General features: G+C 42.3%; 1 protein-coding gene across 1 annotated transcript in view; it reads right to left on the bottom strand.

Moving 5' to 3' along the window:
- LOC124719745 (protein shuttle craft) overlaps positions 1 to 25,620 on the bottom strand; it is a 258,849-nt gene extending 233,229 nt beyond the window's left edge. The window contains exons 1-3 of the mRNA XM_047244946.1: positions 25,576 to 25,620; positions 24,439 to 24,790; positions 15,226 to 15,705 (exon numbers count right to left, since the gene is read on the bottom strand). Of these exons, the coding sequence (XP_047100902.1) occupies positions 15,226 to 15,705; positions 24,439 to 24,765 (807 nt within the window). The 5' untranslated portion in view covers positions 24,766 to 24,790; positions 25,576 to 25,620. The remainder of the gene's footprint in view (positions 1 to 15,225; positions 15,706 to 24,438; positions 24,791 to 25,575) is intronic.
- Positions 25,621 to 25,917: the final 297 nt, after the last annotated feature.

Genomic DNA, 25,917 nt, shown 5'->3' with positions numbered 1-25,917 from the left:
GCTTGGAATTTTTTTAGAACACAAAAAGCAAGGAGAAAAAATTCTCAATGACAAACTAGGTAGTGAATCAGGTAATTTTTTCAAATGTTTCTCCTGCATATGATAAGTGTAGTAATTTTCATAAACGTGTACATTTCCTCATTAGAAAAAAAAAAACCTAATCAATAATCCAGTCATAAAAGTACATTTTACGTGCGTGACATTCTATATAACAGAGGCGGCACAATATCTGTAAGCAGCCAAAAAATACCACTTCTAACATTACCATCAAAAATACTCAGATTCATTTTGTCTAATTTTCCGATAGCGGCATAACCTCAAGAAGATGTAAAAGAGGCAGAAAATTACACATACAAACAATGCCAAAAATATTCATGTAAAGAAATGCTTTTAAAATGAGAATAAATTCTCAATACATGTTGGGTTAAGCACGAAAAAATAAGTGACTGGTGTAGTTTTCATTATTTAAATCATGAATGACACAGCTGCAGACTTTCCCAAAATATCAAATAGTGTGGAGCACGTTTTACAAAAAAGATGGTCTTTGCCAGGCCAGACACAATGAGCTATACTTGCACACCACAGGAAGAAGCTGAAACTCATCAAGTGTACAGACAAGACAACCGTTAACTTGGATATGATGATTCACATGTTAATCTATAAAAACCAATACCCTTTATCACAATTTATTTTTATGTCAACTTCAAAATGGTACTTGCCACTGAAACTACATAACCCAGCCACATTAATGTTGCTAGCACCTACAGGGTGCACAAAGTCCGGGAACACTTTCAATTATTTATTGCACAAGAACTGAACATTGTACAGATGTCATACATATTGTATTTTGAAGGGTAACTCTGAAAGGCTTTTTTTTTTTTTTTTTTTTTTTATTTTTTTTTTTTACAAACGTTCAACAGGCAAACCACGAGTGACCTGGCAGACGTCAATACGGTAATCAAATTCTTGCCATACCCGTGCCAGCGTGGCATCGTCAACTTGTGGCAGTCGCTTCCCCTATTCTCTCCCGGAGCTCTGCTACATCACGTGGTAGAGGCGGTACATCCACCAGATGTTTAATGTGTCCCCACAGATAAAAGCGACACAGAGTGGGCTCTGGTGATTGGGGAGGCCATTTCGTGAAACAGCTGTCCCCTTCTGTAGCACGGCCAATCCATCAATGCGGCAGCTCTGTGTTCAGGCACCCACGAACTTCACGGTGAAAATAGGGTGGAGCCCCATACTGTAGAAAGATGAACAGAGAGCCCGATTGCATTTGAGGCATCAGCCATTGCTGCAACATGTCTTAAGTAGGAATATCCAGTGACAGTGCTCTCCACAAAGAAGAATGGCCCGTACAGTTTTCGATGTGACGAGGCACAAAAACATTTACGTTTGGGGAATCACGCTCAAATTCAGTGCAATCGTGTGGATGCTTTGTACCCCAGATTTGACCAATATGCCTGTTCACTTTCCCATTAGTGTGAAAAGTGGCTTCGTCGCTAAAAATTAATCGATCAACAATGCCATCCCCATCCTCATTCAATTATTGCAACTGCGAACAAAACTCAAAACACTTCTCTTTGTCCATGTCACTGAGCTTCTGCACTAGCTCCAATTTGAATGGTATCACAAACAACTCCTGTCGCAGGACTTTTCCACACTATCAATGGAGCCATTTCAAGTTCGTGGGATACATGACACACAGTTTTTTTTTTTTTTTTTTGGGACTCCTTACAAATGTCTCTCGTATGCGCTCCACATTCACTTCACTCACACTGGGACGTCCGCTTCTCTTTGCCGGGCACAAGCAACCCGTTGTAATGAATTTGTTGTGCCAGTGATAATTGGCCTCCCTAGTTGGTGGCTTCTTACTGTACTTGGCTCTAAACATCCATTTAAGAGCTGTAGCACACTTGTTTTTGTCGAATTCCAACACACAGAAAGCTCGCTCCGCACATGAACTCGCCACGTTTGCGACTAGTGCTGACTATCGGCAGATTACCAAAGTACGCTGTGGCGGCATACATGAAAAAAAATTTCAGGGTTTCTCTTCAAAATGACATATGTATGATATCTGTACAACGTTTGGTTCTTGTGCAATAAATGATTGAAAGTGTTTCCCAAGTCTATGTAGACCCTGCATATTCAACATGACCGTGCAATAACTACTTACAGATGGTAAGTGGCAATACTAGTTGTGAAGGCTACATAAAGCATGTCTGGAGAACATATACAACAGTGTAATCATTCCCATAATGCAAAAATAGAGCTATTTATCTGATGTCGAAAAGGGAATGATCATTGGATTCCAAGCCAAGGGCGGAAGCATTTCCGAAACGACAAGTTTTTAAACTGTTTGCGTGCCATCCCGATTAAAGTACACAGCGTACGACAAAACAGCACTCTCCAAAACAAGTGTCCAAGCAAGCAGTTGCACCATGGGCCACAGATGACAGGAATGAACAATGGCTGCAGGTCCATATATGGGCAAATAGAAATGCAACTGTTGAGCAATTGACGGCCCATACGAACCAAGGGGCTACTACGAGTGCCTCCTCAAGTACTGCTCAGTGAACATTGCTGCTTACGGGCCTCTGTAGCAGGTGCCTGCTCGCGCACCCGTGCTGACTGGTGTTCGTCACCAAAGAAGGCCGGAATTCATACACCAGTGAAGCAACTGGAAATCCACCGAGTGGCGAAAGATGGCCTTTTCAGACAAATCAGGTTTTAGCCCTCACTGGACGCACAGCTGTTGGCGTGTACGGCATGAAACGCCTGAAAGCAAACACCCTGCAACCATCTACAGAAGGTTCCAAGCCAGAAGGCATTCCCTGGGTGATTCCTGTCGTTCTGAAAGGTGCAATGGATCAACACAAGTATGGAATTATCCTTGCAGATCATGTCCACTATTACATGCAGTTTGTTTTTCCTCGATACAATGGCATTTACCGGCTGCAACGTGTAACACAGCTCACTGTGTACATGCATGACTAAGGGCATTAGAATGTACAGGGTGTTTCAAAAATGACCGGTATATTTGAAACGGCAATAAAAACTAAACGAGCAGCGATAGAAATACACCGTTTGTTGCAATATGCTTGGGACAACAGTACATTTTCAGGCAGACAAACTTTCGAAATTACAGTAGTTACAATTTTCAACAACAGATGGCGCTGCGGTCTGGGAAACACTCTAGTACCATATTTTCCACATATCCACCATGCGTAGCAATAATATGGCGTAGTCTCTGAATGAAATTACCCGAAACCTTTGACAATGTGTCTGGCGGAATGGCTTCACATGCAGATGAGATGTACTGCTTCAGCTGTTCAATTGTTTCTGGATTCTGGCGGTACACCTGGTCTTTCAAGTGTCCCCACAGAAAGAAGTCACAGGGGTTCATGTCTGGCGAATAGGGAGGCCAATCCAGGCCGCCTCCTGTATGTTTCGGATAGCCCAAAGCAATCACACGATCATCGAAATATTTATTCAGGAGATTAAAGACGTCGGCCGTGCGATGTGGCCGGGCACCGTCTAGCATAAACCACGAGGTGTTCGCAGTGTCGTCTAAGGCAGTTTGTACCGCCACAAATTCACGAAGAATGTCCAGATAGCGTGATGCAGTAATCGTTTCGGATCTGAAAAATGGGCCAATGATTCCTTTGGAAGAAATGGCGGCCCAGACCAGTACTTTTTGAGGATGCAGGGACGATGGGACTGCAACATGGGGCTTTTCGGTTCCCCGTATGCGCCAGTTCTGTTTATTGACGAAGCCGTCCAGGTAAAAATAAGCTTCGTCAGTAAACCAAATGCTGCCCACATGCATATCGCCGTCATCAATCCTGTGCACTATATCGTTAGCAAATGTCTCTCGTACAGCAATGGTAGCGGCGCTGAGGGGTTGCCGCGTTTGAATTTTGTATGGATAGAGGTGTAAACTCTGGCGCATGAGACGATACGTGGACGTTGGCGTCATTTGGACCGCAGCTGCAACACGGCGAACGGAAACACGAGGCCGCTGTTGGATCACCTGCTGCACTAGCTGCGCGTTGCCCTCTGTGGTTGCTGTACGCGGTCGCCCTACCTTTCCAGCACGTTCATCCGTCACGTTCCCAGTCCGTTGCAATTTTTCAAACAGATCCTTTATTGTATCGCTTTTCGGTCCTTTGGTTACATTAAACCTCCGTTGAAAACTTCGTCTTGTTGCAACAACACTGTGTTCTAGGCGGTGGAATTCCAACACCAGAAAAATCCTCTGTTCTAAGGAATAAACCATGTTGTCTACAGCACACTTGCACGTTGTGAACAGCACACGCTTACAGCAGAAAGACGACGTACAGAATGGCACACCCACAGACTGCGTTGTCTTCTATATCTTTCACATCACTTGCAGCGCCATCTGTTGTTGAAAATTGTAACTACTGTAATTTCGAAAGTTTGTCTGCCTGAAAATGTACTGTTGTCCCAAGCATATTGCAACAAATGGTGTATTTCTATCGCTGCTCGTTTAGTTTTTATCGCCGTTTCAAATATACCGGTCATTTTTGAAACACCCTGTATTTACCATACTCCTCTCGTCAACAAACTCCCCAGATTTTAAACAACCGAGAATCAGTGGGACCACCTCAAAACAAGCTGTTCGTGGCACATATCCTCAATCGAGAAACCTAGCGCATCTGGCACATCCCAGTTCTCTCCCTACATGTCTACACTGCAAAATATTGTTTTGACAGGTGGTCACAATGTGACTGGACAGTGTAGTTGTCAATAAAGCACTATTTACTAAAAGCAGCTCATGGTGCTAACACAAATTTCTTCAAAAAGTAAATTGTCCTTAAAGCCAGAGACTGGTTCAGACAGCACAGTGCTACATTAGGCACGGTCCTTGAAATGTAGCAATCTGGAACTGATCCACTTGCTCTGATAACACTCCTAATATAAATACTATTTTTGCTTCTCTTTCGTGTTTTATTTAATTGACTTATACACCATGTGTTGCTCGGTGGTAAAGTGCCACACTACAAACACAAAGGTCTTGGGTTCAATCCCTGGTCAAATCCTAGAATTTTTATCTGTCATTTATCACTTCCTTTACTTCTGACAATGTTTAGTTGTGGAAAATGTTTAGTTGTGGAAAATGTTTAGTTGTGGAAAATGTTGAGTTGTGGAAAATGTTGAGTTGTGGAAAATGTTGAGTTGTGGAAAATGTTGAGTTGTGGAAAATGTTGAGTTGTGGAAAATGTTGAGTTGTGGAAAATGTTGAGTTGTGGAAAATGTTGAGTTGTGGAAAATGTTGAGTTGTGGAAAATGTTGAGTTGTGGAAAATGTTGAGTTGTGGAAAATGTTGAGTTGTGGAAAATGTTGAGTTGTGGAAAATGTTGAGTTGTGGAAAATGTTGAGTTGTGGAAAATGTTGAGTTGTGGAAAATGTTGAGTTGTGGAAAATGTTGAGTTGTGGAAAATGTTGAGTTGTGGAAAATGTTGAGTTGTGGAAAATGTTGAGTTGTGGAAAATGTTGAGTTGTGGAAAATGTTGAGTTGTGGAAAATGTTGAGTTGTGGAAAATGTTGAGTTGTGGAAAATGTTGAGTTGTGGAAAATGTTGAGTTGTGGAAAATGTTGAGTTGTGGAAAATGTTGAGTTGTGGAAAATGTTGAGTTGTGGAAAATGTTGAGTTGTGGAAAATGTTGAGTTGTGGAAAATGTTGAGTTGTGGAAAATGTTGAGTTGTGGAAAATGTTGAGTTGTGGAAAATGTTGAGTTGTGGAAAATGTTGAGTTGTGGAAAATGTTGAGTTGTGGAAAATGTTGAGTTGTGGAAAATGTTGAGTTGTGGAAAATGTTGAGTTGTGGAAAATGTTGAGTTGTGGAAAATGTTGAGTTGTGGAAAATGTTGAGTTGTGGAAAATGTTGAGTTGTGGAAAATGTTGAGTTGTGGAAAATGTTGAGTTGTGGAAAATGTTGAGTTGTGGAAAATGTTGAGTTGTGGAAAATGTTGAGTTGCCCCACAGTTCCGAATCCGCATTAAACTGCAGGCCCCCATATAAATGGCTGGGTAAGTTAGTTCAAAGGTCGGAAGAAGGTAACTGCATATCCCTTCCAAAATGAACGTGACTAGTATAGCATTGTGGTGTTCAAAACAATTTTCATATTGACGATTGCTTTACTTTGGCACGTACACCATACACACATGAAATATCCGAATTATTTTCCATGTTGTAATTTTTTTTAATCTTATCAGCTTTAGATTTGGGAAACGAACAAGAGAAGCAATATTGGCACTATGTTAAATTTTGGGGAGAAGATTAGAAGTAGACAAAAAAGTACATAATTTATTGATGTAGAAAACACATATGATACGGTTGAATGGGAGTTATTACTTAGAGCAGGGCTTCCCAACCTTTTCAGCTGGCGGACCCCTTCTTCAGTCGAAAATCCATGGCGGACCCCTAGTCAGTCAAGAGCACAGTAACTTCAAATTTCAGAACGAAACCCATGGGAACTAAAAGCTTCTTAATGCAGGTGCCATGTTCCCAATGACCCCCCCCCCCCCCCCACCAAGTATCAATAGTCTTTGGTTTAGAGATGAATGAAAACAACTTGAAATTAACGATCCAATTTTAATTCCCACTGTATCCAGACACACACAAGTGGATTTACTCCCTTTGGTAATTAACATTTCACAGGCTGGAGCTGTCTTCTTCCAAGATCAATCAACGTCACGTCCAAACTGTTCGCTGTTGACAAGCTCTCGCTATGGTCTGTTCACTTCCACTATTTGGCTACTGTTGTGTAAGGAGCATGCATATTTCGTAACAGTCGTGTGTGTGTGTGTGTGTGTGTGTGTGTGTGTGTGTGTGTGTGTGTGTGTGAAGGAGCATGCATATTTCGTAACAGTTGTGTGTGTGTGTGTGTGTGTGTGTGTGTGTGTGTGTGTGTGTGATTTTTCGTGAAATCCAAAGAAAAATGTTCAAATGTATGTAAAGTCTTCCTTTGGTCGTCCTCCCTCCTCATTCATTTCAACTGGAAACTTCCCTTGCTGTGAAGGCGATGGAGAAACTGCACCCTTCTTCAATGATCCTGACTTCAGCCACTGATCCATGTTAGAAGTAATAAACTGGTCAAAAATCGACTTATGAAACCGGTAGTGCACTGACAAGGCAAGTTTAACATTTAATGATGCCTGGGGCTGCATACGTGCCAGCGAGCGCTGTGATTGGTCGACAAAGCTCGCTCCGTGCATGCGTAAAAGGTTTCAGCGCATCTAGCGCCGTGAGCCAGTGCACAAACGACCCCCGTATTGTTGCTAAACAGTCGATCAGAGAAGCCGCATTCTCCGGCATTAAACAGTGTATACGTTCTCATTTAGGAACCGTAATGGCTGCTTGGGGATACGACCTGAGGTGAAAGCACACGTTTTTCAAACGGGAGGGGGGGGGGGGGGGGAGTTGTGATGAATTTGATTTTCACATTTTTATTTAATAATTTTACTCATTATTTTAAACGATTTGGTGAAAGATGGCTGCGGATCCCCTAGAAAGAGCCGGCGGACCCCTAAGGGTCTGGATATTAATGGTAAAAAAGAAAGAAACATATGAGGAGAGTGAGACAGGGATGCCCTTTATTACGTTATGTCGTACACTCATAAAGGATATCCTAACAACAATGAAAGAAAAGATGACTGGAATCAAAATTAATGGTGTGCATATTTACTGCATCAGATTTGCTGCTGATTTGCAGCATTGGCACACTCAGAGAAGGAACTAAATAAAATGGTTGGGGGGTCTTCAACTAAAAATAAATATCAAGACGACAAAAATCATGGTTATACACAAGAAAGGGGGTGGAGGTCCAATTGACATACGAACACACAGTGAGCAATTAGATGCGGTTATAGAGCTCCTTAGGGAGATAGCTTTCGGGGCTGGAAAGATAGCCAATGCACACTCAGTACGTCTGCCAGGGCGGCCTCACCCGAGATGTGGAGGTGGCCTTGCCTGAGGCTGTCGAGCACGCAGGCTGCAGTCTTCTGCAAGTTGTGGCTCACATCGGCACCGACGATGCCTTTTGCACAGGTTCTGAGGCCATCTTCAGATGTTACAAGCAGCTGGCAGAGGTGGTAAAGATTGTTGGCCTCACACGCAGGGTGCAAACAGAGCTTGCTAGTTGCAGGATCATTCCAAGAGTCGACTGGGGTCCTTTGGTTTGGAGCTGTGTGAAATGTCTCAGCCAAATGATTAATCGTCTGTGTAATGGTGTCGGACGCAAATTCTGGATATGTGTTATCTGGTGTGGATTTCTAGGACTCCCTTTGATAGATCAGGGGAGCACTACACAAAGGAAACAGCTACTCAGGTAGCAGAGTACTTGTGGAGTGCACATGGAGGGTTTTCAGGCTACGCAGTAGTTTGAGGTACTCTCACGAACACTCACCAGTCGATACGCACATAGCGAAATCAGACTGTGTTCAGAGTAAAGGCTGTTTGACTGTAAAAACTTTATCAGTAAACTGTCAAAGTATCCACAGCAAATTTCCCGAGTTTACTGCCCTCCAGAAAAGTTCTCAACCTCAATGTAGTCTCAGGACTGGGAGCTGACTAAAACCCACAGTAAAGCTCCGAGATATTTAGCGAATCTTGGAATGTTTATCAGACTGACAGATTACGAGGGTGTTCATTGCAGTTGACAAAAATATTGTCTTTGCTGAGGTTGAAATTGAGTGCAATAGTGAAATTACATTGCGAACAGGTCCAGGTGAAACCAAGTTAATTGTTGAATGTTTTTACTGACCACCTGACCCTGCTTTGACTGTTATAGAGTCATTCAAAGAAACTCCATGGTCAGTTGTTCATAAATACCTAGATTATGCAATACTAGTTGGTGGTGACTTTAATCTACTGTGTGTGTGTGTGTGTGTGTGTGTGTGTGTGTGTGTGTGGGCACACACATTTCTTCTACAGCTTGAGAAAGGAATTTCATTCTGAAAGTTAGCAAAGCTCTGTATCTTTTGTTTGTGTGTCTGTTGACGACACAGCACTTCTACCTTTCGGTGAGTTGTCTCTTCATTCCTAAGCAATTCATTGACAATATGGTTATAGGACATGACGTTTTCTGTTTTGTCAAGTGCACAATTCTACATTTCTATCTCTGTACCACTTTGAAACCTTATCGAGATTTGACTGAACATTTACGTAGCTTCTTTCAGATGGTACTTTGTTATAGATAAGTGCAGCATCTGCAAAAAGTCTGAAGTTACTGTTAATATTGCCTGTAATGTATTTAATATACAGCAGACAACTTCACACTAATTAGTCTGAACTGCGAGCATTCCACCAGGAAATCACTGATCCAGTGACAGAACTGAGGCAACACACTGTAGACCCACAATTTCATTACAAGCTGCTTGTGAGAAACATTGTCAAAAGCCTTCTGGAAATCTAGAAATATGAAATCAACTTTAATTCCCCTGTCGACAGCACTCATTACATCGTGCGAATAAAGAGGCAGTTGCGTTTCACGAGAACTGTATTTCTGGGTCCACTTTCTATGTCAATGGATCATTTTCTTTGAGGTGTTTCATTATGCTGGAACACAGTACATGTCCCAAAATTCTAATACACTATGTCATCGAAAATATCCAGACACAACCAAAGACATACATTTTTCAAATTAGGTGCATTGTGCTGCCACCTACTGCCAGGTACTCCATACCGGTGACCTCAGTAGTCATTTGACATCGTGAGAGAGCAGAACTTTCGGACTTCAAACCTGGTCAGGTGATTGGGTGTCACTTGTGTCATACGTCTGTACACGAGATTTCCACACTCCTAAACATCCCTAGGTCCACTGTTTCTGATGTGATAGTGAAGTGGAAACATGAAAGGACACGTACAGCACAAAGGCGTACAGGCCGACCTCGTCTGTTGACTGACAGAGACCGCCGACAGTTGAAGAGGGTTATAATGTGTAATAGCCAGACCATCTATCCAGACCATCACACAGGAATTCCAAACTGCATCAGGATCCGCTGCAAGTACTACAACAGTTAGGCGGGAGGCGAGAAAACTTTGATTTCATGGTCAAGCAGCTGCTCGTAAGCCACACATCACGCTGGTAAATTCCAAAAGATGCCTCGCTAGGTGTCAGGAGCGTAAATATTGGATGACCAAACAGTGGAAAAACATCGTGTGGAGTGACGAATCATGGTACACAATGTGGCGATCCGAAGGCAGGGTGTGGGTATGGGCAGTGGTGTTAGGTGTGGTTGTGTTTTTCATGGAATGGGCTTGCACCCCTTGTTATTTGGCACAGCATTATCACAGCACAGGCCTACATTAATATTTTAAATACCTTCTTGCTTCCCACTGTTGAAGAGCAATTCGCGGATGGCAACTGCATCTTTCAACACAATCGAGCACCTGTTCATAATGCACAGCCTGTGGCAGTGTGGTTACATGACGGTTATATCCCTCTAATGGACTGGCTTGCACAAAGTCCCAACCTGAATCCTATAAAATACTTTTAGGATGTTTTGGAACGGCGACTTCGTGTCAGGCCTCACCGACCGACATCGATACCTCTCCTCAGTGCAGCACTTCATGAAGAATGGGCTGCCACTCCCCAAGAAACATTCCAGCACCTGATTGAACGTATGCCTGCGAGAGTGGAAGCTGTTATCAAAGCTAAGGGTGGGCCAACACCAAACTGAATTCCAGCATTACCGATGGAGGGCACCATGAACTTGTATGTCATTTTCAGCCAGGTGTCCAGATACTTTTGATCATACAGAGTAAATGCAGATGCTACCGAACAGAGATGGGTCGTTCGCGAACTAACAGGTCTAAAGGAACAGTTCACCAAGATGAACGGAACGAGCGAGGAATGAATTCTAAGGAACCGTCTTTCATAGTTCACTTCGGTCGTGGCTTTCTACTTATAGTTCCCGGGAACGGGAAACGGTCGGTCTCGTTTCCAAACGGCATGTCAGCCGGTCTCGTTCCAGCCTTGGTCCCATTTGCCTCTCTGTCTCGGTCGGCCAGACTAGTCCTCCTTCAGGTACCCGCTTGTCGCAGTTCCACTGCCGACTGCTCATAGTTCAGTATAGAGTAGTAGTTGTTTGTTTCGTTCTCTTTGCATGCCCATTCTAGATCTGTGTCAAACCTTTTTTGAATTCTAAACTTCTGGTTCTTTTCGTATTCTACTCAGCGCCCAAGACCAATAATTAAAATTACATAATTAATTTTACAACTACGTGGTAAGTAATACATACGTCTTTCCTGGTAACAAAATGGCGTATGAGCTGACTTCACTATTTCGATAAACAGCAGAAGAAATTCTTGTAAAAAGGCAAGAATTTTTGTTGTTACACATGTAAAGGAAGTAGGCACAGCACACACTAGTGGCCATTTTCCATCTTTTTTCAGTCCAAGGTAAAAGAGCATGTTCATTGTTATGGAAGGTAGACGGACTTACAACCAAATGAAGCCCGCGTTCCATAATCGAGTGTCTGGTGTCACATTTTGTAAAGAGAATATAACTCCTACAATATTATTTCAGTGGAGCACGAAAAATCGGCCCTGAGTACTAGACTGCCCATTGTCGCTTACCAATCCTCATCCATTGTTTCAAAGTTGTTTCATTAGCTTATTTGTTATTTCTTCACTGCCTAATTATTACATGTTTATCTATTCTGCTCGTAGCAGTTGTAAATAGGCTGTTTAGGTTTTTATGTTGGTAACGCCACGTAGCGCTCTGTATGAAAATCACTGACTGTGCTGTGTGCAGTCTGTGGTTGGTTTGCGTTGTTGGAATATTTGCTATTGTAGTGTTGGGCAGTTGGATGTGAAAAGCGCATAGCGTTGCGCAGTTGGAGGTGAGCCGCCAGCAGTGGTGAATGTGGGGAGAGAGAGATGGCGGAGTTTTGAGAGCGGACAATCTGGACGTGTGTACATCAAAAAAAGGAAATCTGTAAAACTGGATGTCATGAACTGATATATATATATATATATATTATGACTTTTGAACACTATTAAAGTAAATACATTGTTTGTTCTCCATCAAAATCTTTCATTTGGTAACTATGCCTATCAGTAGTTAGTGCCTTCAGTAGTTGGGATCTTTTATTTAGCTGGCAGTATTGGCACATGCTGTATTGCAGTAGCTCGAGTAACGAAGATTTTTGTGAGGTAAGTGATTCATGAAAGGTATAGGTTTTTGTTAGTCAGAGCCATTCTTTTTTAGGGATTATTGAAAGTTAGATTGCGATGCGCTAAAAAATATTGTGTGTCAGTTTAGTGTTGATCAGAATAAATAAAGAGAGAAATGTCTTGGTATATTCAGATTTGCTCAGCTGTTTGAAAATCTAATAACGTCATTCTTTACATTCAAAGGGGAAGTTTCAGGGTCAACAAATCGTGCATAACTGGCAAGCAGTCTGTACTCAGTGCTGACTTTTTGTGCGCTACCTTATATTATTTCACTGCTATCAGCGACATTACGCTACAGTACGCTAAACGAGATGTTTCGCAGAATCTCGAAACTTAAAAGAGTGAGAGAATTCTGTTAAAGTGCCCCCTCTTGGCGCCTCCCATCCTTCAGTCACCTATGCTACTAATTTTCAATTTTTCATAAGAACCATATACCGAGTACAATGAACGGTGAACGAGTAAAAATGAACGGTTCCCAAAGAAAGAGCGATCACCAGTGAACTAGTTCCCAAGGATGAACGACTTTTCCCATCTCTACTACCCAAGCCTGCAGGTCGTTCTGCTGTATTTGATCACGAATGACACCTGTGCAATGTCCTCGATACATTGCAAGTGTCAGTCGTGATCCGAACAGTGTTCTCGTAGCTGTGCACTAAGTCGGAGCTAAGCGAATTCAAACACGGGCAAACCGTCAGTGCTCGTAAAGCGGGTGTTTCCATAACCAAGGTAGTCAAAATGTTTGGTGTTTCAAAAGGCATTGTATCAAAGATTTAAACTGCACACAGGGAAAGCAGGAAATCATTACCCACAAGTCGCAACACGGATGAAAGTGTGAGTCGAGTGAACACGAAAGACAGTTATTGAAGAGGATTGAGACGAAAAATTAATTACACCTGCAAAAGTCACTGCAGAACTGAATGTCGTACTCGCGAATCCTGTCAGTGCCAAAACAAAGTGATGGGATCTCCACAAGCAGGAAATTTCAGCGCAAGTTAGAATTCTGCAACCACTCCTAAGTGTTGCAAATGCCTGTAACAGAAAACTTGGTGCTACAGCCATAAATCTTGGATTACAGAGCAGTGAAAGAGTGTAATTTGGTTGGCTTAATCTTGTTTTACAGTGTTAACAACCTCTGATTGATTTCGTATCACAAGATCGAAGTAGTGTAGGTTTGATGATAATTTGGGCAGCCATATCACGGTATTCCGTAAGCCCCGTAGTCAACTGCCACAGATTATGTCACCAATTTTGCTGTCAGGTCCATCCCATGCTACACTGTCTGTCTTCCAACAGCGATGCTATGTTCCGAGATGACAGGCCCCGTTCACACAGCTCACAATGTCCACGGCTGGTTTAGTGAGTAAGAGGGTGAATTGTCACATCTTGCCTGGGCACCACAGTCACCAGATCTCAATATTATTGACCCTTTGTGTACTTTGGAGAGAAGGGTGTGTGATTGCTACCCACGTCTACTGTTTTACAAGAATTGTGTAAGACTCCCTTGGAAATCATGTTGTGTTGTTGTTGTTGTTGTTGTTGTTGTTGTGGTCTTAAGTCCTGAGACTGGTTTGATGCAGCTCTCCATGCTACTCTATCCTGTGCAAGCTTCTTCGTCTCCCAGTACTTACTGCAACCTACATCCTTCTGAATCTGCTTAGTGTATTCATCTCTTGGTCTCCCTCTATGATTTTTACCCCCCGATGCTGCCCTCCAATACTAAATTTCTGATCCCTTGATGCCTGAGAACGTGTCCTACCAACCGATCCCTTCTTCTAGTCAAGTTGTGCCACAAACTCCTCTTCTCCCCCATTCTATTCAATACCTCCTCATTAGTTATGTGATCTGCCCATCTAATCTTCAGCATTCTTCTGTAGCACCACTTTCGAAAGCATCAATTCTCTTCTTGTCTAAACTATTTATCGTCCACGTTTCACTTCCATACGTGGCTACACTCCATGCAAATACTTTCAGAAACGGCTTTCTGACATTTAAATCTATACTCGCGGTTAACAAATTTCTCTTCTTCAGAAAGGCTTTCCTTCCCATTGCCAGTCTACATTTTATATCCTCTCTACTTCGACCATAATCAGTTATTTTGCTCCCCAAACAGCAAAACTCCTTTACTACTTTAAGCGTCTCATTTCCTAATCTGATTCCCTCAGCATCAACCAATTTAATTCGACTACATTCCATTATCCTCATTTTGCTTTTGTTGATGTTCATCTTATATCCTCCTTTCAAGACACTGTCCATTCCTTTCAACTGCTCTTCCAAGTCCTTTGCTGTCTCTGTCAGAATTACAATGCCATCGGCAAATCTCAAAGTTTTTATTTCTTCTCCGTGGATTTTAATACCTACTCCGAACTTTTCTTTTGTTTCTTTTACTGCTTGCTCAATATACAGATTGAATAACATCGGGGATAGGCTACAACCCTCTCTCACTTCCTTCCCAACCACTGCTTCCCTTTCATACCCTGGAAACCATACACGACGTGTATTTATTCATTTGAAGGACAACTGGATGCTGTTGTGACTGCCGACGGTCTTCCTACACATGTGTTAGTCACAGTGATGTGTTTTAGTTTTGGTGTTTCCATATTTTTGTCTACCCCCGTACAGCAAGATCAGTCAGATTTGAACAAAGAGTCGCCATTATCATCAGGAACAAACAGCAGACGCCGAATCAACAGGCACCGCTGAGGAAAACAGCTACACCACTAGAGAAAATAGTTTTATGGACAATGGCAGTGAAGTACTGCAAGCACCCATGGTGAGATGTACTGTATACTCCAAATGGGCACTTCATTCAGCAGTGTGTGATAGTACTACACTTGTAGGAGTGATGGAGAGCACGCCATTACCACCTCCCCATGATACTTCTCGGGTGAAATGTGACGGTGCTTCAAGCCAGTTTGCCTTGGCGGCTAATAGAAATTATGTAGCTGATGACCGACTGACAGAAACAGTCACTCCACCACAGAATGAAAATTTCACTCCACATCGTACATCGGCGGTACTCACCGGCGAATCCGAGGTGGGACGGCGCGCCGGTGACGGTGGCTGGTCGTACTCGGGCGCCGGCTCCCGCCAGTTGCGGTTGCGGGCGTCGTCCGCCCCCACGGGCTGCCGGCGCTGCTGCGGCTGCCAGCCGCCCCTCCCACCCCCGCCCCTCCCCCGGCCCCTGGCCGAGCCGCGCCACTGCGTGTCCGGCCGCCTCTTGGCACCCTGCCCGAAAGGGGCACGGCGAGACGCGAGCCCGCCGTCACCGTCTCCGCCGGTGCCGCCCTTCTCGCTGTCACCATTACCCTTGCTGCTGCTGTTGTTGTTGTTGTTGTTGCTGTTGTTGCTGCTGCTGTTGTTGTCTGTGGTGCTGCTCTCACTGACGATCCCATTCACACAGCTACCGTTCTCAGCTGACACGTCGGCCCTGCCAGCAGACTTGTCTTGTGTTGAGCCTGCCCCCTGCTGCTGTTGGGCTGCTGGGATGAATTCAGGAGCATCCTGAGTGAGAAACAGAAGTTAGCAACTACATTTTTTTACGTATAGTTCTCCAGCTGCTGTAAATTTCTTAAAAAATATTTTCCGGCATGTTGTTGTTCTTTTGTTTTGAAATAAATATTCATTTCCTTCCAGAATGACTTTTATCCACCCTCGTAGGCAAGGACATTAAAGCATATCTGTGTGATGGCACTCGACTCTTAGTTAAGTCTGTCCGAATATCATTTGCGGAAAATCTTCATTACCTGTACCCGGTTGGCGAGTGGTCGAGGGTGTGGTGTGAAACTCCTGAACGCCTGCCTTTATTCCAGTGTCTTGGATTAAATTCCAAACCACATTGCAGTGCCTCATTAAGTGAGCGGATGTGAAACTGTTGATGGTGATCTATACAGTGAATGAGAGAGTTAATCTCGGCGGCTCCTCGGTGCTATTTGAGAGGAGTAAGGGTGCCAGCACCAAGTTTCATCCTCACCCTTCCCTTCATTCATAACACAAACCCAACGCTACACTGTATGAAACTTCATAACAGAACAGAGGTAGGCAATGACAAACCATCTCCACTAACACCCCACCTACAACAGCGAACCAAGATCTTTATATTTGCCACCATATGTTCAGTTCTGGAAGTATGGGGTTATTTTGACTTTGAGAATGACTTTTCACTCTACAGCAGAGTGTGCACTCATTTGCAACTTACTGGCAGATTACGACTGGGTGCCACACTAGGAATCTAACCTAGGACCTTTGTCTTTTGGGAGCAAGAGCTCCGTGACGCTGTCCACACACGATTCACGACCTGCACTCACAATTTACTTGTGCCAGTCCTCTTCTCGTACCTTCCAAACTTCACACAATCTCTACTCTCAGATTCTGAGTATTGCTCGGACGGTGAAACGTTTGTCCACAAAATGCAAAAGTCACTGATCTGAGTCTTGGTGAAGCATATAGTTTTAATCTGCCAGAAAGTTTCACTTTATTTTATTACTTAACAGTTAGCTAATTTTAGCCCTCTTGTTATGCTTACAACATGTTATAATCCACACAGAAGCATAGGATAAAAAGCAACAAGCAAAAATAATTTAAGAGTCATACGACACTGTTAGCTGTCGAAAAGGGTGTTCCTCCATGCACACTGGCCCCTGTCCTTGTGGGTACGCAAGACTTGTGTCATATTTGTATTTGTGGAGTGTGAGAGTAATGGCTGCATGTACAGTGTAGTGTTACATTGTTGTATAATGATAATGATGATGGTGGTGGTGATGGTGATGATGAGAGAAGGAAGAGAGTAAAACCTGTTGCTAACACACAGCTTAGTTCTCATGAACATGACCAAGGTGGCGGCCAACTTAATGTCTCCATCTGATGGACAGATCACCATAAACAGTATCACATGTCTTCACTTCAAGAGAGACTGCAGAGAGGTTTGGAATTTAGTCCAGGAGATGTGTACAAAGAATGGTGGTCAGGAACTTTAAACCAAAACCTGTTCTCCCCCTGCTAGCCAAATAGCAGCAGTGAAAATTTCATCTATCACCAGCATTCAAATCAGCTTCCCTTAGAGTTGAGAGCATGCATTAGCATCCTTGTCTATGCAGGTAGATAAAGCAATGGGTTATGGTGACCAAATAATAGTTTTGCATAACCGTAGGTGGTACAGACAGCACTACCACAGATGTCTGTTTACATTCAAATATTTACACTAACATCTTTTAATGTTTTCTGTATGCAGGCACAGTGACAACACCTGCACGAGGGTTTCACTTCTACTTTATTGCACAAGGGCTTCACATGCGTGAATTCTGCCCCTGCCTACTACAGTTGTGCAAAACTGTCAAGAGGGTGCCATCACACGTTGCTTCACCTGCCACACACTTGCACTGAATATGCTATAACTATAACAATTTTTAATGTGATGTACCTCGATAATGCCTCCGTGTATGAAATTAGCTAACTGCAAAATAATAAAATAAGGCCTTTATTTTTAATTATAAGGGATGTAAAAAAAGAAACAAGCCGGAGTCTGGAATGCACAATCCAGTGACAGGAGAGTAATATCGTGGCACGTGTAACGGGGTGTGGTTCCGACCAGAGGGTAGAAGTTCACAGCCTGTCGCTAGAGGCCGCATGTGCACATCACGTGACTACATAGAGCAAGCAGCAGCACACATCAATCGTCCAATGCTGCTAGTAGCATTGCAAACAGTGACACGGAGACGTCACAAAAGAAGAGCAAAGAGGTGTTTGTTTCCTGACAGCAGAAGAAGTACGAGGAACGGACAATCATCGAGAAATGTCACAAGTGTATGGCAAACACTGCGTGTCCCTCGTAAGGGTCAAGGTGTGGCGCAAGTGCTTCAGGGAAGGAAGGGTGTCATCAGCCGATGATGCACAGTCTGGAGCACCACACTGCATTACCGATTACATCGTTCAGCTGGTGGATGCACTCATTACCCGGGACCACCAAGTGACAGTGAAAGCCATAGCCGCTGTGGTCGGATTGAGCGTCTGAAGTGTTCACACCATCATGAAGGGACGACTGCCCATGTGCAAAGTGTGTGCCCAATGGGTTGCCCGACAGTTTTCAACCACATCAGGAAGCATGTCGAATGGCCCACTGTCTTGTCCACCTGCAGTGCTATGCTCAGGAAAGGAATGCATTCCTGGCATGAGTGGTGGCCGGAGATGAGTCACGGTGTCATAGCTTCGAACTAGAATCAAAATGACAGAGCCGTAAGCATCCAGGGTCACGGCACTGCATAAATTCAAATGGGAGTTCTCGGCCACCCTCCATACAGTCCAGATCTCTCTCCCTGCGACACGCCATTTTTGGTCCACTTAAAAAGGCTCTGAGGGGCAAATAATTCACCTCGGACGACGACGTCCAGCTGTACGTGCAGAACTGGTTAGCATTGCAGCCCCAGGAATTTTACGAGACAGCCATTCACCGCCTTGTGTCACAGTGGGACAATGTCTCAACAGTCAGGGTCAATACTGCTAACATACAGGTACTGGTTTCTGTAATTATGCCTCCGGCTCGTTTCTTTTTGAATGTCCCTTATAAAAGCACAGCCTATGCCATGAGCAAACCTTTGTTATATGTACAATTATAACAATGCAATAAAAATTACAGACTTTTATTCCTATGACCTCTTCCTTTGCCAGTGTTTATTCTACCATACAATGTCCCCTACATTCATGATTTGGCCAATTTATTTTACTTTAGGCCAGATGACCTTCCTGTCACCACATTTAACTCATGCAAGAGAAGTCCTGTGAGCTAACTGTTTGTGAATCATGCAGAGTTTGTTCTGGGTTATACCATATTTTAACTGTTTTTGGTGTTCTGCACCTCATTTGGTAAAAACAAAACCCTTATAAGATCATTTTGTTGTCGGTATCTCAAGAACTCTTCCCCTCGGGAACAGGCAAAGGTATCAAACAGAAAGTTCTGGCACATACTAAGGTCTACTGTCCCTCACCAGAGCAAAAAATTTAAGTGTCCAAATCAATGCAATCAAAATATATGATCATTTATGTCATATGTTGATAATCGCAAACTCACTTAATGAAACCTGTAGGGTGCTTCCCGTTGACCTAGAATCATGCAATTTGACAAGAAGCAAGTAAAAAAGAAAAAAATACAAAAGTTTTTAATTTGTAGTTAGTGTATTTTAGGCACTTTTCCACACTAATTAAGGCAAATGCTGAGTTGTTCCCCAATCCCCACTTCACAAAGCATGATACACTAACAGTTAAAATGTGATAACACACACAACAAGGTTCAAACTCTTGTAACCAGAATCTGACAACCACGAGACACAGGCCGAATGCGTTGATGGCGGGTCACCAAAAACCACAGAAAGACAACAACTGTGGACAACAGTGAAGATGACGACGACAGCTGTGGATGGATACAGCAGAATGGCAAGTCTGAAGAGTGAACCAAACTGAGAACCTAGACGTAGCAAGATCAGGAACCAAACAACAATGGGCATGACATATGATACAAGAGTGCAGTCGGAACAAGACTGGCTGCTGAGCCTCTGCGTGCCTGCTTTATAAGGCGCCCGTGAGCGCAGACAGGCTGACACGGTGGGTGTGGCCCGCGCAGAGTGCCGCAGCAGTGACAGCAGCAGCTTTCAGATTATAAGGGCACTGCCTAGCGGCTGTCCTCTACGTCCACGCCTTCTGGAAGGCTGTCCAAATTGTAGGACCGGGATACCAGACAGACGATTCACAGAGGTCAACTGAATGTCAGTTGTCAGGTTTCTCTCATAATGTAATGATGATGTAAAGTTAACAGAACACTAATATTATTTTGCGAGAATAATGGAGAAACATCAAATAAAGACCATTCTGCATGTAATGCAGAAAATTAAGATGCTTGGGGGCGACCAATGACGGGCTAGGTCTGCAGATGCTGGACGTTTACAGTAATGAGTGTGAATGTGGAAAGCAGTACATCGGACACACACAGCAGCGCACCTCACAGTGCTGTATGGAGCACAGCAGGAATGTTCGACTAGAGAAGACAGAAGTCCGCAGTGGCAGAACGGAGCATCAGTGAGGAACTATGCAGTACCAACGGGTTCTGGGACTCTATTGGCAACGAGGCAGTAGAAATACTTCTGCCAACACACTAATAAACTGGGGCAGCAGTATTCAACTCAGCACAATGTGGGATTTTGCAATCACAAAAATATGACTGGAGTGACCTGTTCTGTTGGTCGTGCCACTACTCGCCTGCTAATATTTTATCATTATTTATTTTCTGTTTGAATTAGTTTTTGGAATGTTGGTTGATGTGATATAATGATCTGTGGCACAGCTCAGTGATCAGGTTTTGTCAGAAAAAGACAGTTTGATTGTGAGATGGCAAAGTTAACAAATGTGAATAGAATCCTTTGATATGGTGCTGCACTGCTGAGTAGCTTAGCCCAATGTCTAGGTTACACTGAAAAGTCAAAGACTGCTGTGCACTGGTGACAGTTAACCCATCACAGATAGGTGGTGTGCACATCTTCCCTCCCTCCGCTTACTAGACAACAGGAAGGACTCCACCCACAAAACTACGCAGACAAGAAAAAAAAAAAAAAAAAATTCCCGGGCTTTTCCCAGTTAAAATTATCTTTCTCCTGGGTGAAAATACACTTTTTCCTTGTTAAGTGACAGTGTATTTTTCCTTGGAACTGTAAAACTTATCAATCCTTTGAATGGTTATCGTTTTATACACTACCATTTAACCTCCCAGCCCTTTAGAAAACCAAATTCAGTGGAAAAAAAAAATAAAATTGGAAAGATCTTTGATATGCAGCAACATGTACGCATGCATATTCTCATATAAATTTCCACCAAACGCCGCATTTTACTTTGCAAAGCACCAAAATCGAGATTGTAATACACTTTTGTAGCCAGTCGTAGCTCATCCCATGATCTCGCCAGCCGATGACAGTGGATATTCAGAGCATAGGACACGTGATGTAGCCAGCCAATAGCAATATCACTTAAGTAGCGTGTAAACACAATTAGGGAAAGTTAATGGTTTAAATTAATATACATAGGGCTGCTACAAGAAAAGCAAAGCTTTCACATATAATATTGTGTCTCCAAGATTAATAAGCTGCAGGAGAAGCAAAGCTTTCATATATTATGTTGATATTTTTTGCACTTGTTACACTTTAAGATATAGCATACAAATGCGCCAGTAAAATTTTTAATAAAGACATAAATGTCTGATCTTCTGGGCTCAAAATTTTTCAAATGGTCATCCTCAAAGAGCTGATTTTTAAATGATAGTCAAATGCTGTGTGTTTTACAACATTCATGGTACATTCTCACACGTAGTTAATCTTGCATAATAGGAAATTTAATTTGAAAGTAACGCTTTTAAAACAACCATTCACAATATTTGGCTGCGACCTGTAAGAAATAGGTTCGTTTCAGTAGTTGCCAGAGAGCACCAGATAACAGGTGTCACCGCGTGTGCGCAGCTACGAAGATGCAGGAAGCCTGTATGTTCATAGGTATAAAACATTGAAAGATCTTTACATTATGTCATAAAGGAAACAAGACATCAGACGATACTCCAAGAGCATCAGAATTTTGTGAACCATACTAAAACACATAATTTGGCTGAAAGTGCACATTTGTATGTCCATATTCGGATGTAAATTTTCTTGGAATACCAGTAACAGATTAGCTCATGTTTGGTTCTTTATTATGGCATAATGCCATACATGCTAGAAGATGAAAATGTGCACTTTTGAAATGTAGTGAACAGTTGAAACTAGCCAATAGCTTCTAATAAATTGACTGCCTCGGCGGAAAAATTAATAAATAGCTAAATTTCTTTCGCAAATCGACAGAAATAACTTCATTGTTCTGCAATGCTTGACTGCGAGGAAGGTGGAAATAAAATCTGAAACTAATAACATATTTTAGCCTCCTGTACTTATGTGAATGTATTTTAATTCACTCGACAGCTCCCGGCCACAGAAATCCATTTTGTTTTCATTTGACGTGAGAGCAATAAATGAAGAGGAAACAGCAAAATCACTAAACATAAATGCAGGTCACATGGAGATTCTCCACCTCTCCACTATAACTCCGACTGCTCTGTGCATCAGAAAAAAACCTCGCAATTAATACTGGCTGGGATAATTTGTAACCGGGAGAACAAGAACTCTTCAGAAAATTTGAATTCTTTATTTTCTACAGCTAATAACTTGCTTTTTTGTGTGACATAAAAGTAAATATACGATACATGAAACCAGCAGAAGAGACAAGCAAGACAGTACAGATTTCTTAAATTCTTAAGTTCTAACATTTTTCTCTCTATAACCTTGTTACAGCTTTACATGGCGTGCTTTCCTTTCTGGGAAAGGCTCTATTACCTTATCAAAGTTCGTCAAACATTTTGCTAAATGAAAAAAAACGAAATGTCTTCTAATGCTGAAAAAGGTGTTAATACAAACGGTACCCAAGACTTGTGTGGTTTCTCAATCTGATTATGTGTATTTTGGCACTGTCTGCTAGATAAAACGAAATAGGCCTGTCTAGTATCGTAGCAATTGTAAAACACACCAAATAAACGACACTCTTTCGACACAAATCGTCATTTTTATAACATGATAGAATATAATTCATGAAGTACCAATATCAAATGCCTATTAGGCCTACTACTACAAGCAAAAAGCTTTATGTTAGAAAATAGTTTCACATTTCATTCACATGCTCCAGCTTCTCAAGCACGAGATTGAAAAGTAGTCGTATGAAATTTTTATATAAATTTGGAATCACCTTATTCTTCCATAATTTGTGTGATGTCCCCATTTCTTCTTCTTCTTCCTTGTTCTAACAAACAATCTTGTCATCACTAATTCTGTAACGTATTCTGCAGTTAATTTCACTATTCCTGCCACAATCAATGGTTTAGTTATCCCGTGTTTATTCTCCAGTTAGGCATTATTAAGTGCTCATACAACGTATGCTACTCCCAGAACAGAGCTCAGGCGGCTGCTACCGGAGACAGTACAACTGGACCTTACTGGTGTAGCGGTCTGGCCTAAAATTTTCAATCGAAATTTCATTTTTTTGGATACACCAAGAAGATTATGTATTATCTTTCTTATCTATTATTCCTGTTGATCATTTATGTCCAGTCTGATACTCTGAATCTGTGGATTTCACTGGTAATTATAACAACGCTGATCATTCGCAAACCCAGTCAATCAAATAAACAAACAGCAACTGCCATTCACCCGTTCGGCTTTATTCCGCTCAGCTTGTATAGCCCTGTCCTCTTCTGTCGGCAGGAAAGTTTATTTTTAGATGAGACGGGGATTCCCCTGGCAGAGAATGATGTACAACAAGCACACATTCAAAAATCAACTTATGATTTGTTCAGAAATGAACTTAATATGTTCAGAAACCAACATGGATGCGTTTCAAAATCATATGACTAATCGATAGACCAATGTGCGCTGGATACTGGTGCTTTGTGAAAGAACATTTTTTTTCCCCCCTCAAGAAAATGAATTTGGTGGCCCTCCTCCCTTTCCCTGAAATTGTCGCCTGTGGTAGACACCCTGGTTTGCCCGCAATGAATCTGGCAGCTTGCAGTGCCAGTAAAATTTTTCCGGGCAGCATATTGCTGCTGATGTTGCTTACACAGCTAAAAGCTACACTTCTGCAGCCACTAGCAGGAGAAGGTACTACACATGTGTGACTCAACTGTGCATGCACATGAGCCCGCCCGCAACTGCTCAAACAAATCTAATGTAAACCGTTAAGATGTCACGCTCACTGGAGGCAATTTGTTGTTATGAAGCACTGCACAGCCTTCCTAAGATCTTTGACACATTTTGCTGTTGGCAGACACTTGTATGAGCACCGTGTTTCGTTGTTGTATATGGCACATTTCCTTTGCAACCTAAGTTTTATTTTGGTTATTTTTTTTTCCTCTCGTTCATGTTTTATTGCTGCAGTATTATTCTGCAGTAGTGGGATACATAATATCCTTTGTTAGATAATTGTTTCTTACCACTCAAAATTACAAAAATTTAACTGAAAACTAAAACAAAACAAACAAATTCCAGAAATTCTAAACAATTCCCAAGTTTATCCTGGCTTTCTCCCAGATGAAAAAATTCCCGGGTCTTTCCCAGATCTCCCAGCTGTCCCAGGTCGTATACACCCTGGATAAGCATCAGAAAAGAGGAAACACTGCAGTCTCACCTCCCAGTTGGTGCCATTGACTTGGCCACTCTGCTGGCTGCGCGGGACGAACTCCTCGGCATCGACAGAGAAGGGGGCGGGTGCCTGCCTCCCCCTGCCACGACGGCCAGGGAATGCACCGCGAGGTGGTGGACCTCCACGGTGCCGCCCCCGCGTGCCCCGTCCCCCGCTATACGCCTCCCCCGACGAGCGGAAGTCCCGGGCATGGCGGTCCTGTCTCGTCACTGGCGGATCTCCACCGCTGCCACTAGCGTACTCATTTGCCGAACCCTGCCCGCCGCGCTGGAACTGTTGCTGCCACGATGTCGAGTTGTTCCAGTTGTCCATAGCTGATAGTTCAGTGGGCTGCTCCCTACAAACAGATTTAAATCTAGGTCTGCTTTATGGAAAACTGGTGACAAACTGCAAGGTTTTGACTCAAAGACAGCTTGGAAAGACTAAGTGGACATAAGAACCAAAATTTGGCGGCTGACCCCTACCAAGAGATCAAAGAATTCAAATTGTGGACAATTGTGCTGTTAAGTATTAGACATTTGTAACTTATTAACCTGGTTACCATCACCTAATTGTGTAGCATAAAAGTCTTATCATCATGGTGCAATCTTGCTAATACCACGTTTTTCCTTCTTTTTTTACTTGTATTGAAAATCTATATTTGTCAACAAATACTCATAACTTTTAATACCTTTTTTGTTTTCATCACTGGCCACATGAAAAGAAAATAACAATCTGGTGTAGGCATGCAAAAATGATGCAAAGTAATTACATACATTAGTAACAGTGCTCAATCTCCAGAAATTAAAAAACATTTTATTTTCTATTTGATATTTTTCCCCAAATTTTAATTTAGTGTGTTGTGAATACTGGCATTTTCAAGTGATCTGTTACTAAAAATAAAAAGATTTTTTTTTTATAAAAGTTGTTATTCAATATTTGTTGATTAGCATTTCTATTTATTAAAGTATGGAAATCTAAGAAAGTAAAAAAGCTGCTAGTGAGAGTCAAACCAGCAACACTACATCCTCAAGACTGTTATGCTACCAGTTGGCTACAAACAACAGAGCTGATAAATTAAAAGTGTGTTCTGCTGAACAGCACTCTGAAATCTACTAATCATTGAAGGTATTTTTTTCATACGCTTTTGATAATTGTGTTCTACTGCTTTAGGAAATTCAGGTCTGGATGATGAAGTTCAGGTTCTGTAACCACAAAGAAAATAATCAAATAGGGTCTGTCCCTACTGTCCCATTATTAGATTGAAAAGATACAACAACAATATGAAACATTAATAATAATAATAATAATAATAATAATCTTGAAAATTAATAACTGTTTCTTTGCATATGGTATGTCACTAAAGTTTGGATAAAACATAACACATGCAACACTATTGCACAAGGCCTGATTACACCATTAGTAATAATGCAGGAGAGTAAACTAATAAATAAAACAGAATATTCTAACTTCTTGGTAACAACC

This window comes from Schistocerca piceifrons, chromosome 11, assembly GCF_021461385.2.
Source record: "Schistocerca piceifrons isolate TAMUIC-IGC-003096 chromosome 11, iqSchPice1.1, whole genome shotgun sequence".
Classification (NCBI taxonomy): domain Eukaryota; kingdom Metazoa; phylum Arthropoda; class Insecta; order Orthoptera; family Acrididae; genus Schistocerca; species Schistocerca piceifrons.
Note: the sequence above shows the minus strand (reverse complement) of the source record. Positions and strands in the feature narration are given on the sequence as shown.